Source organism: Electrona antarctica, assembly GCF_951216825.1.
Source record: "Electrona antarctica genome assembly, chromosome: 5".
Classification (NCBI taxonomy): Eukaryota; Metazoa; Chordata; class Actinopteri; order Myctophiformes; family Myctophidae; genus Electrona; species Electrona antarctica.
Window position 1 is genome coordinate 5,362,711 of NC_136810.1, and position 17,602 is coordinate 5,380,312.

Genomic DNA, 17,602 nt, shown 5'->3' on the forward strand with positions numbered 1-17,602 from the left:
CAATGGGCACCCTGCTGGGAACCCCCTTCTCTGTCCAATGGGCACCCTGCTGAGGCATGCTGGGAACCCCCTTCTCTGTCCAATGGGCACCCTGCTGGGATGCTCTGTCCAATGGGCACCCTGCTGGGAACCCCCTTCTCTGTCCAATGGGCACCCTGCTGGGAATCCCCTTCTCTGTCCAATGGGCACCCTGCTGGGATGATACAATAATGTCTATTTACGCCTGAGGAACGCTGCACAATAACTGCTGTTTACTAATGTTAGACACTTTTTAATTCTACGCTGTCCTCTCTTAACCCATTCTGGTGTTAGCATTATGTTATGCTTTAGCTATTGAAAAATAGCAGATCTACAAGCTCATAGCGCGCCACCGAGTGGCACGCTACGAGCTTGTAGGTCTGCTATTTTTGAAAAATCGAAGAACCACTGACATAGAAACATAGCTTTTTCAGAAAACTGTCAGGATGTAGAAGACAATTTTAGAATCTGATCTCAGGTCAAAATGGGTTAAGCCTGATTTATACTTATTAGTTGCATGCTGGTGCTGCTTGCCGTAAATAGCAGATGTACAGATGCAGATGTTCTGTAGATCTGCTATTTACTGAGCACGACACACTGGCACGGAACTAGACTGTAAGTATAACCGAGGCTTTGGCAGAGAGGAGAGTGAGACTCAAACCTTTCCTCTGGCCTCGTCAGCACGGGGTCGAGACAGAGTATTGTATTGATCTGATCAGCTGACCTGAACCCGTTCGCACCACGGTAGCGACTCAGAGGAAATAGAATAGGTTAGAATGTGGATGAGGGTGCCAGTGCCAGAGGTCAGCAGTGGGCCGGCCCTCTCGCCCGCCTCCAGGATTACGTGCTATACTGTGCGCTGTGTGCCTCCACTCACCTCTGCCCATGACGCCGTGCACCTCCTGAGCTCCTGTCAAACACAGACATCTCTATAGCTCCATACACAGTGCAGAGAGAGAGGCGTATAGCTGGGATTTAGAAACACCTTAACCTCGTGTCACCAGGCTTTTCCACCGCGGAGGAAAAGCCTTGTAGTCATTCTATAAAAACTGGCCCGTGTGAATCAGTTTGGAGAAAAGGAAAAAGACAATCGTGTTCCGGTTGGTTGGTTCTGGTTGGCGTCGCATTGATTTTGTTCCACAAATTCGTTTAGTCTTGAGTTGAGTTTAGAATAAAAGATGGAGAAAAAGGATCTGCAACGTTTTTAACATTAACTGTCTTCAACAGGTAAATATTCATACTGTGCACACAATCCTCTCTTAGAATAAAAGCATGCTGTACATACTGTACCAAACGATTATCATATACCAAAAGAAACACAATGATTATACCAAACTACATTTTAAACTATAAACTATAGGGGAATCATTTTGGAGGTGCACGGCACCGGAGGTTCCGGTCATTTGCTGCATGTACTAATTCTCCAATCTGTTAATAAATCCTTCAATCAATCCTTCAATCAATCCTTCAATCAATCAATCAATCAATCAATCAATCAATCAATCAATCAATTTGTTAGTTCTGGCTGACTGATGACGTAACGTTATTTCCGCTCCGACCGGATCATAAACCCAACAATGGTATTGATTCCAGGCTAGATAGATATAATACAATAGTCCCCAGTCCTTGGGGTGTTTTTTTGTCACAGTATATTTGCACATACATGAAATTCTATAACTACGGGGAGCAGTGGGCGCTCAGGGAGCAATTAGGGGTTAAGAGACTTGGGGCAGTATTATGCGTGTCTTAAGTATTTGGCTATTCTGAGTGGCGAAACAGCATTGACCACGCCTCCAGGTCTTAAGTTAAGTAATAAGACCTGGTAAGACACGCATAATACTGCCCTTGGGAGTTTAAAAGTCTTGTCTCATGGACACAGATGGACACATTGCTGGCCTGGCCTGGCATTGTACCTGGCCAGGAAAAACCAACAATGTTTTAAAATAATTGTATACAAAAGATCCAGTACTTCAGGATTGTTCAAATATAGGCTAGTGGTCCACAGCTTAAAACAAGGTTGTGCACCACTACAATTCCAATACACATAAGCACACAACAAGTTCACAACGTCTCAGAAGCATTCACACTTATGGCACGCAGCTCACCTCATATAAGCCATGGTTATCTAACTCAGAGAGTAGCCTACCTATGTAACCAAAATTAACCCGTAAGGGTCCATTTGGTTAAATTTGTGCACTCTCGGGAGTTAGATTAACACTCCCTTTTTTACTGTGTATAAACTGTGCACTCTAGCGCCTGCAGCAGCTGTTGGCTGGTGTTGCGTGTGCAGCTGGATATTAGATCAATATCACTCATGGTTGGAGAACAAACATTGCACTCATTCATCAATCCATAACGCTGCCACCTTCCAGCTCTTCTACCCGCCAGGATGAACAGGGTATGTATTATCAGTGTTGTTCAAGTTACTTTTAAAAAGTAAAGAGTTATAGTTATAGTTACTTATCTAAAAAAGTAACTTTTTTTAGATAAGTTACTTTACTTTACTTTACTTTACTTTATGAAAGTAACTTTTAAAGTTACTTTACTTTACTTTAAAAAATAATAATATAAAAAACGATTTAAAAGAAGGTTTTTTGTTCTGTCGCACAGTAAGAGAAAAGACAACTCCCTCCTAACATTATGAAATTTAGTGGAACAATAAAACATGTTCAGAAAGTTTGACAGGCATCTTTATTGTAGCCTCAACTTGCCTTCAAAACAAATTTGCAATATGAAAAAAATAATAATAATCAAATAAAAAATGAGTCCATATATCTGCAGTGGTAGAGAGATATTCTAATTCATCAAATGTATTTTTGAGCTCATCTTCCATTTTAGAATATTCACTGTTCAGGTATTTGGAAAATGTATTTCTGCACATGCTGGCCCTGCTTTCACTGGTATTTTGCTGACCAGTGCTCTGAAAGGAACAGACCACCGTTGAGAGGGGAAGCATTTCCTCAACAAAATACCTGGCAATCATTTTGTCAAGTTGACTCTTGGTGACATGCCTCTGTGGCGATTTAAAATCGATCTTTGTCTGTTACTTTACTTTACTTTACGGTGATATGAGGCAGCCTAGCTCATGGACTGATTTAAGATGCTTTCTTAGATTTGCATTGCTCTTCTTGGCTGTGGACAATGCTTTCTGTCCGCCACATAATTAGCATTTTCACCTCGATGTTTGTCAGGGGGGGAGAGGGCAGCCCTATCACTGTGCCCATAGATAGTTTATATATATCTGTGCCCGGGGAGGTGGCCACGTTCCCGCGGGGATCTGTTAGCATGCAACGGTGTGCAAGGCTAACGCACGGCTAACGTCAGGCACTGTGCTGCGGCGCCCACTAGCTAATGCTGGCTAGCGCAGGAGGGTCCCTCCTGGAGGGATGCAGCAGCAATAATAATAAAGGAAGTGCGGGGAATCACACACAGCGGGGACACTCCATGGCATGTTAAAACATTTCCTTTACCCGCAAGTACTCAAATAATGCTTGTATTTCCAACCCACAAAGCATCCGATCTCGCTGTCGTAGCGTGTGGTAATAATGTTCGTTCAACCGGCCTTTTCTGTGTATGCGTTACAAGGGTGTGTGTGTCTGTCTGTGTTTACATATGAGTACATACGAGTAAGACCCGCCCTACTCTGTCAGACTGTCTCTGATTGGCTTACCCTGAAATCTGGCCCTACGTTAGCCAATCAATGACCTCTTCTGCGACATGCTTTGTTCATGTTAGGGTGCGTAGCCATGTGGGCTCAGAGGCTAGTATGAGAGCACAAACGAAACTGTCAACACAGTACAACACAGAGAGCTCTCAGCAGCAGTCAGCACAGAGCCTGTATGACAGACTCACGGCGCTGTATGGGGAAACTTTTCACTTGGATCATACGTTGACATAATAACGCTATAACGCGGGTAACGCTCGGACAATAACTATAAGGCCGTTATGGAATAGGGAAATGTAAAGCCTCCGTTACAAGTTACTGCAAAAAGTAGCGCCGTTAGGTAACGTAACGTGATGTAAAGGCGTTAGTTACAACACTGTGTATTATGGGTTTAGAAAGCCCGGGAGGGAACAGACTGTGAATGCATTGTGAATGGACACACAGGGAATAGCTTTCAGAACAGCTTTGGGAGAAAGTTACATTAGCATTAAGCGGAGGTTAATTGCAACGGTAAAGCAAGATTGGTGAGAGTGAAAAGTCAGGAAAGAAATGTCAGGAAAGAAATGTCATGAAATATTGAGAGGTGTCGGGAAGAACAAAGACAAGGAAACGGAATGATGAGAGACAGGGAGACGTGATTTATTTATCCTCCTTTTTTCCGGAGCAAAACAAACTAGGCACTTCAAATGATCAAATGAATGTGTACAAAAATACAAATATATTCCCCCTATACTCCAGTCATTGGAAAATTAATATCACAATCCAATGTCATAATACACATGTGTGACCCTTCAGACACATTCAAGAGGACTAATGAAGCATGGTCACACATCACACTCACACGTCATCTCCTGCTGAACTGGCACAATCTGGCCGCTCTGTGATGGCTTGTGTAAAACTCAATAATGGATGATCATTTTAACTTTTAATGGAGGCTGAGCCCGAGTGCGAGTCCCATTTTAATTTAGCGCCCAGCCGGCAGTCCTGCACAATGCATTGTGTGTGTGTGTGTGTGTGTGCGTGCGTGCGTGCGTGCGTGCGTGCGTGCGTGCATATGAGAGGGTGCAAGAGAGAGAGAGAGAGAGACCGAGAGTGTATTAATAGTAGAACAAAATGATATCTCATCACAACAACGATAAATAAATAATTGACTGTTCATTAGAATCCACAGACGGAGTGATGTTAGTTCCAGGGACAGCCATTCATCACATCAAAGTTATGGTTTGTAAAGTACCGTACTCCACCTTGTTACACGTTGGAGGGAAGCTATTTTATGAGCTGTGAAAATGTAATAACAGTCTGCAAAGGCCTCTATTCCAATCCGAATTATTGAATATAATAGATTAGTTGGTGACTCTTCGTAAAGGTGAAAAGTTTGAGCCTTGAATATGAATATATACCGCCTCATCAGCGACGGTGGGCCGACCAGTACGGCACCTCGGGTGACTGTGGCCTTCTTTTATTTTGCATGCGACGACACTTGGATTTTCATGAATGATGCCGAAGCCACAACTTCATCATCTTTGAATTCATTATCAAATATTGAAGACCGCTTTATCAGTTTCACTCAGGGACCCGAACTGTCAGAATAACTGATGTCGCAATACTAGCCACACACCCGGGGGGAATGTTGAGTCAGTTATGGAGGCAGGGACAGAGCAGTATTGAATCGCCCAAGCGTTTTATAAGCCTTGCCTGGCTGTGACAGAGAGACTCATAAAGGCTAGTATGAGTCCAGGTGGGAGGTGGGGAGCTTCAGACTTTACCAGACGCAAACATACAGTACATGTACAGTACACACACACACACACACACACACACACGCACACACACACATGTTGGGGTGTGTGTGTGGAGGTGTGTGTGTGTCGCTGCGTCAGCAGCGATACCGACACATTCAGGTTGGCTGAGGCCAAAAACTGTATACTGTATACAGTATGCCATGGATATTTATATGGAAAGACAAAAGACAGACACTAGGGGTGTGAAGTCAGCAGACTGTGGCATATATAAAACATATAAAACATATAAAACATGTCGGAACACAGTGAATTAAGGCTGTGGCGACGAAATGACGTGTGAAGCCAAGTCACAACGGAACATGTGACAGTAGGGGAACGCTGCAGGGGCGATTAAGAAATATAAAGGATGGTATAAAGAAGTCAACGTGGCTCCTGGGGAATGTTACAACCTGCCTAGTGAATCACATACAAGCTTCCCTTCTGGCCGCTTCCTTGTTACCACATGAAACAGGGCTAGAGAGACCGTACCCCGACGCCCTGTGGCTGGAGCCCCACCCAGCTGGCACAGGGCGAGGGATCATTAAAACATTTTGACCTGAGATCAGATTCTAAAAAATGTCTTCTACATCCTGACAGTTTTCTGAAAAAGCTATGTTTCTATGTCAGTGGTTCTTTGATTTTTCAAAAATAGCCGACCTACAAGCTCGTAGCGCGCCACTCGGTGGCGTGCTATGAGCTTGTAGATCTGCTATTTTTCAATAGCTAAAGCATAACATAAATAATGCTAACACCAAAAGGGGTTCCCGCCCAAAATGGGTTAAAGCATTTCACACGCCGACCACGCGTGATGCAGACAAAAGGATAGAATACCTAATGTAATTAAAAAAAACAAAAAAAAACAAAGAAGAGATGCCTGGAGACAGAGAGTGAAAAATTAAAAAAATAAATCAGAAACATCACATAGAGAAACAAAAGGGTTTAAAATAAAAAGTAACACGCATGCATGCAGCGGCAGGGGGATAGAAAAAAAACCACATGCAGACTTTGAGCGAGAGTTGAAAGGAGCAGGGCTGTGAACGTGGTCACCACAAGTAGAAGAGGACATAGTCCACATAGCTACCTAGGAAGGCCATCACGCAGATGGCCAGAGGGCTGTGAACGTGGTCACCACAAGTAGAAGAGGACATAGTCCACATAGCTACCTAGGAAGGCCATCACGCAGATGCTGATGGCAAACATGGAGCTGATGCTGAGGCTGCCTCCGTCCTCGTTATGAAACATGGCCAGCGTCACCTCGCAGTGGCGTCCCCGGTAGCCCTCGCCGCAGCGACACGTGTACCTGGCGGGCGAGTGTGCCACGCACGTGCCGTGGCGGCACGGTCTGCTGACGCACAGCGTGTACACGCACACCTTGCCTGACGGGGTCTCTTTGGTCAAATGGCCTGGGGGACACCTGTAGCAAACAGAGCAGAGAGATGCAGTTAGTATGAAAACAGAAAGCTAATGAAGCGGAGTGGAGACAACAAACATTAGTAAACCCTTTGTGTTGAACCACTTAAGGCTTATTTTATTCTCTGCTATTGTTGCTATTTTTTGAAAAGTTTGTCGATTGAAGATTGTGGAATCTGGGAGGAGACCCCGGGGCAGACCAAGGCACAGTTGGAGGAAAGACATTGACTCACTGGCCTTGGAACGTCTCGGGATCCCCCAGGAGGAGGAGGGCACTAATGTTACTCTGGAGAGGGAAGTCTGGAGCTCTCTGGTGGAGCTGTTGCCCCAGCGACCCGACTACGGATATGCGGTTGAAGATGAAGATGATGGATGTTGAAAGTTTGAGATAAAAAAATAAAGAAAATAGACTTTTGCCAGAAGAGGGACTGCAGGTTGGAACTTCCAACCTGCAGTGGAAGTGGTTATACCACTTACATCAAATATGTCACTTCTTGGGGCCGTCACACTGGGACATAAAAGTGGAAAAAGAAACATAGAATGGCCGTGCCACTGGCACAGAACTGATTTCAAAGGCACTTGAGTGCATACATGTAGGCCCCCCATCTCTCTCTCTCTCTCTCTCTCTCCCTCTCTCCTCAATCATTCACACCTTGGTTGGTGCTTCTTCTCTACAGAACTCAACCCTCAGGCTGTGCTGTGGCCACAGAATGTGAACATGGCTCTATGCTGAGAGAAGACGCAGAGTCTTACATCTCAGTCAGGGAGGACAAAATACGCAGCGATCCTGTGGAGTTTGAAGAGGTACAGTAGCAGTGACATTATAATGTGGCCTGTAGCCTATACTGTACTGTATGACACTACAAGTGAGACGCGCGGACGCGGGAAGCAAACGCAGCTCGTAAATTGCAATAACAACAATTAGAATAAAATCCGTCCTTTTATTATTATTTTTTAAGTTTCCTTTTTTTAAGTTTTATTATTTTTATTTTATTATTTTATTTTTATATATTTTTAAAGTTTTCTAGTACTGTGTGTGTGTGTGTGTGTGTGTGTGTGTGTGTGTGTGTGCGTGCGTGCGTGCGTGTTTTTTTGTGTGTGATACAGCCTCCCTCTGGTGGCGGGCGGGCGGGTGGCAGGCAGGCAGGCAGGCAGGCAGGCAGACAGGCAGGCAGGCAGACAGACAGACAGACAGACAGACAGACAGACAGACAGACAGACAGACAGACAGACAGACAGACAGACATACAGATCTGCCTGGGTTACATAGTAATCGCTCAGTGCATTCGCAATAATGTGGCATGTAGCCTACTGTACTGTATGCATTATCACACAGATTGTAACAGGACTAACATGATGTTGTTGACCTTTGGTAGAACCTATATTGGCTACACAGTTTTGGACATGATGTAAGTCCAAATATTATTGTTCGTTGGTAATTTAGCATCTATTTATATTAGTATAGTATCCGGCTATCCACAAAGGTTTGACACGCAAGTCCTCCCAGTTTTCGCAGCACACACTCGTCAGATTCTTCAATGGGAATCATATGTTTGTATCATACGTTAGTTATATTAGCAGCGGTGGCCTAAGGATTAGAGGAGCGCCCTTGTTGCCGAAAGGTTGCCGGTTCGATTCCCCGGGCGGGCAGGAAAAATCTGGGTGGGGAAGTGATTGTCATCACTCACCCAACATCGCTGAAGTGCCCTTGAGCAAGGCACTGGACCCCCAACTGCTCCCCCTGGAGCTGCTTAGTGGCCAACAGTATAAGACTGTGGTTGTACTGGTCAGCTCCCAGGTTTTAATGTGTGTGCGTGTGTGTGTGTCTGTCTGTGTGTTTCTATGTGCAGGGCGTTGCTGAAAATGAGCACCTGTGCTCAGCTACTTCCCTGGGTAAATAAAGAATAAAAAAAAGTGCATTACATTTTCCAATGTGCATAATGTCTATAGGAAGATGTGACATGCAGTTCCCATTCAAGTATTGTTCTCTCATAGACCGCTACAGTACCACATTTGGTAGAGAGGATCAAAGTCCAAGGCCCTATAAGAATAACAACACACAGATGGTGGGTGGACCTGCGTCTGGGGTACAGTATACACACCGAGACAATGCCGGGGGTCGCGAGACATGGCCAAAGCAATTCTGGGGGTCCCCAGCCAAAAACGTTATACGGCGCAGCCATAATGTTCCGGCATGCAGCCCCAATATCAGACAGTTTAAGAACGTTCCCCCACACAAAGAAAAGAACGAGTCAGTCTGTCACGGTCAGAGCGCTGTCACGGTCCCTTACTGACAGTTGATGACGATTAGCGTTTCCTCATCGAACCCTCCAGGTTAATCCGCACGGTGTTGTCCACGTCGCCAGCGGAAACCGGGCGTCGGTCGAGCAGCCACGCTCCGTCGGGGACACAACCCTCACACACTTCGGGGATGGTGTGGTGTTAACCCGTCACTCCTGCGGCTACAAACTACGCCTGATTGTCTCTCACAAGCCACGAACACGAACACGTCCAGCGGACAGCCGAGTTGACAGCTGTCAGTGTCAACAGCCAAAACTCTCACAAGCGCGCTCCCGTTCCATCCATTCATTCTCATCGCGCACAGGCACGTGACGTAGGAGAGTGTTAAAGGCGCAGAGCGCCACACTTCCCCCCCCTTGGAGAAAAGCTACAAAGGATTTGAGCTTGATTTCCTCCTCCGCCGTCTGCGTCCTCACTGTCCGAACCTTCAGCTGGTGAAAAGGCTTTTTCCGAGGCATGGGGACTGGACGGGAAGCCGGGGAACGATTCATTGTCCGTTTCCTCTTCAAAGATCTCCCGGAGCCGTTTTCTCCCCAACATATCCCCCTCTGGGGCAGTAGGAAATAGCGCAGAGGCAAGTTTTGTGGACGAGGCAGTTGGGCTAGTAGGGAATCCCAAAAAGTCCTCGTCGTCACTCTCCTCGTTGAATATGGCCATGACCTTCTCTCTCTCCAGCTTATCCACTTCCTGAGCAGTGGGAACTAGCGCAGAGGAAAGTTTGGTGGTCGAGGCAGTGGGCCTAGTAGGGAATCCCAAAAAGTCCTCGTCGTCACTCTCCTCATTGAATATGGCCATGACCTTCTCTCTCTCCAGCTTATCCACTTCCTGAGCAGTGGGGTAACAGGGCTTCAAGCGTGCCACATGCACCACCTTCCTATTTTCCCCACTGTCCTCCAGGACAACGTCAAAGTTGACCGGGCCCACCTGAGCCACAACGCGGTATGGCCCTAGCCACTTGGGAGCCAACTTGGCGGCAAAGGCTTTCTCTGCCTTGGATAGTGGATGGGATCGAAGCCATACCCGGTCTCTTTCCTGAAACTGCTGGTCTCTGTGATTTTTGTCATAATTCCTTTTTTGTCTGATTCTGCTTTTTGTGAGGTTTTCCTGTGCAAATGTGGTGAGATCCTGAAGTTTGGTTATTGTTTTGTAGGTTGAAGAGTCAGGTGCCGCCCCCCTGGGTTGGAGCAGGACATCGGCAGGTCCGCGGAGGGTTCGCCCGAGGTTCAGTTCCACTGGGGTGACCCCGGTGGATTCGTGGACTGCCGAGTTGAGAGCAAACCGGAATTCGGGTAGGTGTTTGTCCCAGAGCTTGTGATTCTCCCCTACATAGGAGGCGATCATTTGTTTCAAGGTCCGGTTCACTCTCTCTGTCATGTTGGTTTGTGGGTGGTAGGCTGAGGTTTTCTTGGGTTTCAGGCTCCATTTGTCACAGGTGGCTCTGAACAAGGAGGAGACAAACTGGCATCCCTGGTCAGACAAAATGTAGTTGGGGACCCCCCATCTGGTGAGTATTTCCTGAGTGAGGGTTCGGGATACCGTCTCTGCTGTGGCTTTGCGAAGGGGAAATAATTCGACCCAACGGGTGTAGTAATCAACAAATACCAACAGGTAGACATTTCCTTTGGAACTCCTAGCAAAGGGACCCATCAAGTCCACACCCAGCATCTCCCAGGGGTGGTTCACGACCGTCTGCTGCAGCTTCCCAGCGACCTTGCGGCTCTCAGGTTTGTAGCGTTGACACACTTGACAATTCTGTACATATGTTTTTACATCCAGGCTCATTCGTGGCCAGTAGACCAGGCCTAGCAACCTCTTGTAGGTCTTGTACCTGCCAAGGTGTCCAGCCAGTGGGTCCTCGTGGATCAGCTGAAACAGCTGTGGGCGGAGACTCTCAGGAATGAAGACTTGATAAATGGTTTTATGTGGCAGTTGTAACACTCGATACACTTTGTCTTCCAATATGGTGTACCTTGCGGTCTCTGATAAAGTGACTTCTCCCTCATCCATCACAGCCTGATACAGCCGCTGGCAGTCTGCATCCTCCTGTTGCGCTCTCCAAATTTGCTCATCCGAGATGGGCAACTCCTTTCCCCCCTCCGCCTTGACTGACAGCAGGGTGGCACCGGCAGGTGGCAAGCTGGTGGTTGGGGTGAAATCGTATGGAGCTCTGGATAAGGCATCAGGAACGATGTTGTACTTTCCTTTCCTATATTCCACGATGAAAGTGAACTCCTGCAACCGGAGAGCCCACCGAGTGAGCCGTGCATTGGGCCTCTGACTCTTGAGCACCCACAGCAAAGCTGCATGGTCTGTGACCACCGTGAAGACCCTTCCGTCCAGGTAGTAACGCCACCTTTCCAGAGCCCACACCACCGCCAAGCACTCCTTTTCCGTGGCAGAATAATTGCGCTCTGCCTTGTTCAGACTCCTGCTGCCGTATGCCAGAACCTCTTCCGTGCCAAGCCCAGTTTTTTGAGCCAGCACCGCTCCAAGGCCGACGTCGCTGGCATCGGTATAGACGACAAAAGGGAGGTCAAAGTTGGGATGGCCTAGGATGGGTGGGGAGACCAGACACTCTCGCAAGTGGTCGAAAGCCGCTTGGCACTGAGGACTCCACTTGAACTTAACGCCTTTGCGTTTCAAAGCGTTCAGGGGTTCTGCCACCTGAGAGAAGTTTGGGACGTAGCGATGGTACCAGCCCGACATACCCAGGAACCGCTGAACACCCTTGATGTTAGTTGGCACAGGGAACTCGTCCACAGCCTTGGTTTTGTCGGGGTCCACCTGAATTCCTGCCGCAGAGACCCAGTGACCCAGAAACTTGAGGGACGTTTGGAAGAAGTTGCATTTCTTCATGCTGACGGTCAACCTCGCCTCCCTGAGCTTCTGAAACACCCTCTGAAGGTCACAGAAGTGCTGTTCCCAAGAGGGTGAGTAGACAATTATGTCATCCAGATATACAAAGCAAATATTGCCTTTCAGCTCTCCTAAGGTGAGTTCCATCAATCTCTGAAATGTTGCTGGCGCATTTTTGAGGCCGAAGGGCATCACTTTAAACTCATACAGGCCAAAGGGACAGGTGAAGGCGGTTTTGTCCTTGCTGCACTCATCCATGAGGCACTGCCAGTAGCCACTTTGAAGGTCGATGGTGGAGAACACCACCGAGCCTGCCAGTGAGTCCAAGATCTCCTGTATGGTGGGGAGAGGGTAAGCATCGGTTTGTGACACTGCGTTGAGCTTGATATAATTCACACAAAACCTGATTTTCCCATCTTTTTTAGGGATGAGGACCACCGGAGACGCCCAAGCTGAAGAGGAGGGTTCAATGATGTCGGCTGCTAGCATCTCCTCGACTAGCTCCTTCATCACCTTCATTTTCGCAGGGGAGACCCGGTAAGACTTCTGTTTGAGTGGCATCTCCTGTGTAAGGAAGATTTTGTGTTTGAGCACATTTGTTTGGCCCAGTGTAGAGGTGCACACATCAGCATTGCTCTGTAGGAGTTTGAACAACTGCTTTTTGCCATCCCCATCCAATTCCGCTTCCTTCACTGCCTTCTCCCACAGCTCGGCGTCCCGGGAGGGGGGAGTGACCCGTGTGGTCCTGCGTGGATCAATGGCCGTGTAAAAAGACACCTGGTCCTTTTTCTCCGATTCAGTGAGGAACTCTGTCTCCTTTTCAAAACTGTAGAGTTTTTCCTCCCTCTTGTTCCTGAACCAGTAGGAATTCTGGCCAACATCCATCTGTAGGCCACTTAGGCTCAGATAGTCCAGACCAAGAACTGCAGGGAAGGCCAGGCTTTGTGATGAAAGTACTACCACCGGAAGTGTGCAGGTATGGTTATGTAGGTCTACCACCACATCCTGCCATCCCAATGGCCATCTTTCTCCTCCATCTGCCAGATACAGGGGCTTTCCCTCCCAGGGTTGTAATTCCACGTCCTTCTTTTTAATGGCCCCCCATAGCTCTTCACTGAGAAGTGTATAGGAAGATCCGGAATCCACCATAGCCCTGACCCTCACAGCACCAAGGGTAATGGGGACAGCCAGCTGGCGGGGGAAAGGTCTGGAGTTAAAGGGGAAAACCTGCTGTGGTGGCCGTTGATGTGTCACCGCATGCATTATGGGATTGCTGCTGGTGGATGGTGCAGACGAAGATGGCGGTTGGTCAGTGGACTTTGGGTTCTTCCCTTTATTGGACACAAAGTTTGGGCAATTGTGGGGTGAATGTGATCCCTTACATCGCCAGCAGTATGTTTGAGCAGCCGAGGACGATGTTTGTGGGGCGGTGGTGGGTGTAGTCACTGCAGTTTGCGGCTTGTTTGTTGCAGGGACGTGTTTCCTGGTGGCCTCCTGGTGTAGCTGCTTCTCCTTGTCCTTCTCCAGTTGCTGTCCCAGCCTCACCAGAGCATCCACAGTCTTGACCCCACTGCTTCTCAGCTGACTCGCCAGTGACGGGTGAATGCTTTTCAATATGAGCTGGATAACTTTTCCCTCTGTAATATCCGGGTTCCACCGCCGGCAGAGCGCTCTGAACATGTAAGCAAAGTCTCGGATGCTTTCTCCATCTCCCTGCACTCTTGTCCTGATCCGTTCTTCCAGCTCATCCATATAGTCCTCAGAGAGGAATGCTGACAGGAAAACCTGTTCAAACTCTCTCCATGTCGAGGTCTCCCGCCTGACCACGTCCCACCAGTCCCGGGCTGTGCCGAACAGAACGTTGCGCAGGGTGGCCAGCAGCTCTTCATCAGAAAGTGGGTTCAAGGCCAGATAATCACGACACTGTTCCAGGTAGGTGAGAGGATCCGTGTCATCTTCCATCCTACCAAAACAAGGGAATTGTAATCGGATTGGGCTCTTCATCACTCTTCCCCCCAAGCCCCCCTGGATAGGAGAGCTCATGTGCGCTGGGAATGGCTCTGAACCATGAGTGGCGTGGAATGCAGTCGGGCGTCGTCCTTGGGCCCTGATGAAGGTAGGGAGACAGAAGGATGCAGCAATGGAATAGCGGTGCTTTGTCCTACTGGTGGTGGTATAGAGGGCTGTGAAGTTTGGAGGGTGTGTTGTTTAATGTTGGTAACCTCCTCCGCCATACTGCTCAATAAACCATGACATGTTGTCATGTCCTGTTGCAGGTGAGTGACTGTCTCGGCCATTGGAGTCATGACTTTGTGGACATCCTTGAGCACTTCCACCTGGTACTGGTGAAGCCTCCACTTGATGGTGTCCACCAATTGCGTCCTGAGATATTCTGCATGCTGTTTAATGTGATCTTTTATTTGTTGCTCCCCTTGTTCCTGTCTCTTCCTTAAATTATCTTTTAGAGCAGACAAGGTGTCATTCATTTGCTGCACAGTAATGTGTTGCTCCATTTTCATGTTATACAGTGCGTCCCTGATTTTATTTTGACCTTTTTCCAGAGTATTGAAGCTGTTTTTGAACTGATCATATTGGCTTAGTGGCTGTATTGGGGCAGCGAGAGGTTCCTCCACAATCAGATCCATATCTACAACAGACCGGTTTGTGAGCAAGGCTGGGGCCTGTTCTCCAGGAGATAAAGTCTGCTCTCCAGGAGGTGACTGAATCAACCCCTCTCCTTCACTGCCACCAGGGGGCGCTGCGTGTTCATCACCAGACTCATCCGCTTCCACTACTGATGTCATCCAGAGAAACAAGCATTCTTTGCACCATGTCCTCCATTTTGTTTGACCTTGTCTCCTGGTTTTTGGTTGAAATGATTATTTATTGGTTTGTTTTACAGGGCTCTGTTTTGTTTGTTTGGTCGTTTGTTTGTTTGTTGAATAAACTGTTGTCCTCCAGTGTGTTTTCCTTTTAGACCAAGCCAGGGATTGTGGGTTCATTGGTATTTTATTTTGTGTGCACACGTTTTGTTTGTTTGATTTTCCAGTGCTTTGAGACTGGGGTGCCACTTTTTATGTAGCGGTTTGGGGGGCGAGCTCGCGTCGGGGTGCCAGTCAGAGTCCCAGTCTGACAAATAAGGTACAATAATAACAGCCCCCAACCACCGTACAAGGGATAGATAAATACCTATATCAACCCCTGGAACAAACAGTAGACACACAAATACCATACAGATTCAAGAAGGAAACACACACAGACAGAGGACTTCATATACCAGTGAGCAGTGTATTGTATGTTCAGTGAACAGTGAAATCAAACCCAAAATCAAATAATAACTTGTTCAAATGTTCAAACAATGTTCCGTTCCCACGTCACTCAAATGTGAATCAATACGGACACACCTAACCTTCTACTGAAGTAAAGCTGTTTTCATTTAAACTCAGCGGGTTCAGGCTTGCGGTGAATGATGACACATCTTATCCTCTGATTCTGTAAACATCCATCTGCCTCCATACCGTCAATGGGAGGCTTTATCGAGGGGGTGGTTAAGAGGCGCTTGAGGACTTGCATTGCATCATGAATGATACAGTACATACTGTACACTACACATACTGGAGTGTATAGTGTATAGGTGCTGTAGGGTACAGTATATTACCTGCATTCATAGTGTCTCCACAGGTCGGCACAGATGAAGGGAGGGGAGCAGTGGTGCTCTCTGCAGGCTTCTGAAGAGCAGCCGAGGGAAACACCCTGAGAGCTGACCACCTGAAGCCCCTCTGAGGAGGACTGCTGCTTGTCCAGAGGAACAACGGAGCGACCGCTCAGCCTCAGATCACGCAGACAGCCTGAGGATGGATGAGGTGGTGTTTGGGAGGGCGCGAGGGAGAAGGAGAGAGACAGAGAGAGAGGGGGGGGGGGGGGGGGGGGGGGTGGTAGTGGAGAGAGTGAGAAAGAAAGAGAGAAAGGAACACGAGAGGTGTGAAAAGATAAGTGAATCTTTTAATTGGGAGAGAGACTATAAAGACACCAGTCGTCCAGTCAGGCGAGAACGTTAATTATCGTCTCTGACGGTTGTAATTGTAAACCTTGTATGTCCAAAAACTGATCAGGATTCAATTTTTTTTTTCTTTCTAAATTAGCAGATCTACAAGCTCTAAACAAGCTTGTGTATCTGATACTTCTGATAGTTTTGTGTGACGCTGTAGTTAGTATCCCATTTGTCTGAATAAAAGACTATGTTTTTTTTCCCAATGGAAATATCCTAAATATCAGGATCATATTATAATCGGGGACTAGACTATTTGACATTCAATGTTCTTTTTCCACAAATGAGTCTTGAGTCTTATAATCAGAGTCGTCTTAAATTCGGCAAAATACGGTATGTTGAAGTAGGGCATTAATTTACGCGAAAACACACAACGTTGTGGAGATATGAGGTTCATCTCTCTGTGGAGATATGAGGTTCATCTCTCTGTGGAGATATGAGGTTCATCTCTCTGTGGAGATATGAGGTTCATCTCTCTGTGGAGATATGAGGTTCATCTCTCTGTGGAGATATGAGGTTCATCTCTCTGTGGAGATATGAGGTTCATCTCTCTGTGGAGATATGAGGTTCATCTATCTGTGGAGATATGAGGTTCATCTATCTGTGGAGATATGAGGTTCATCTCTCTGTGGAGATATGAGGTTCATCTCTCTGTGGAGATATGAGGTTCATCTCTCTGTGGAGATATGAGGTTCATCTCTCTGTGGAGATATGAGGTTCATCTCTCTGTGGAGATATGAGGTTCATCTCTCTGTGGAGATATGAGGTTCATCTCTGTGGAGATATGAGGTTCATCTCTCTGTGGAGATATGAGGTTCATCTCTCTGTGGAGATATGAGGTTCATCTCTCTGTGGAGATATGAGGTTCATCTCTCTGTGGAGATATGAGGTTCATCTCTCTGTGGAGATATGAGGTTCATCTCTCTGTGGAGATATGAGGTTCATCTCTGTGGAGATATGAGGTTCATCTCTCTGTGGAGATATGAGGTTCATCTCTCTGTGGAGATATGAGGTTCATCTCTCTGTGGAGATATGAGGTTCATCTCTCTGTGGAGATATGAGGTTCATCTCTCTGTGGAGATATGAGGTTCATCTCTCTGTGGAGATATGAGGTTCATCTCTCTGTGGAGATATGAGGTTCATCTCTCTGTGGAGATATGAGGTTCATCTCTCTGTGGAGATATGAGGTTCATCTCTCTGTGGAGATATGAGGTTCATCTCTCTGTGGAGATATGAGGTTCATCTCTCTGTGGAGATATGAGGTTCATCTCTCTGTGGAGATATGAGGTTCATCTCTCTGTGGAGATATGAGGTTCATCTCTGTGGAGATATGAGGTTCATCTCTGTGGAGATATGAGGTTCATCTCTCTGTGGAGATATGAGGTTCATCTCTCTGTGGAGATATGAGGTTCATCTCTCTGTGGAGATATGAGGTTCATCTCTGTGGAGATAAAAGGGAGGAACTAACTGTCCCCAGGGGCCCCCCAGGGGACAGTTAGTTCCTCCCTTTTGTTTACCTTATAC

The 17,602-nt window shown here is 47.1% G+C and overlaps 1 protein-coding gene across 3 annotated transcripts in view; it reads right to left on the reverse strand.

Annotated features, from left to right (window-relative positions):
* LOC306923648 (neural-cadherin-like) overlaps positions 1-17,602 on the reverse strand; it is a 424,677-nt gene that overhangs the window by 5,839 nt on the left and 401,236 nt on the right. For all 3 annotated transcript variants that reach the window (XM_079501857.1, XM_079501859.1, XM_079501858.1), the window contains 2 exons: positions 15,689-15,878; positions 6,627-6,877 (listed from right to left, as the gene is read on the reverse strand). In XM_079501857.1, the coding sequence (XP_079357983.1) occupies positions 6,627-6,877; positions 15,689-15,878 (441 nt within the window). The remainder of the gene's footprint in view (positions 1-6,626; positions 6,878-15,688; positions 15,879-17,602) is intronic.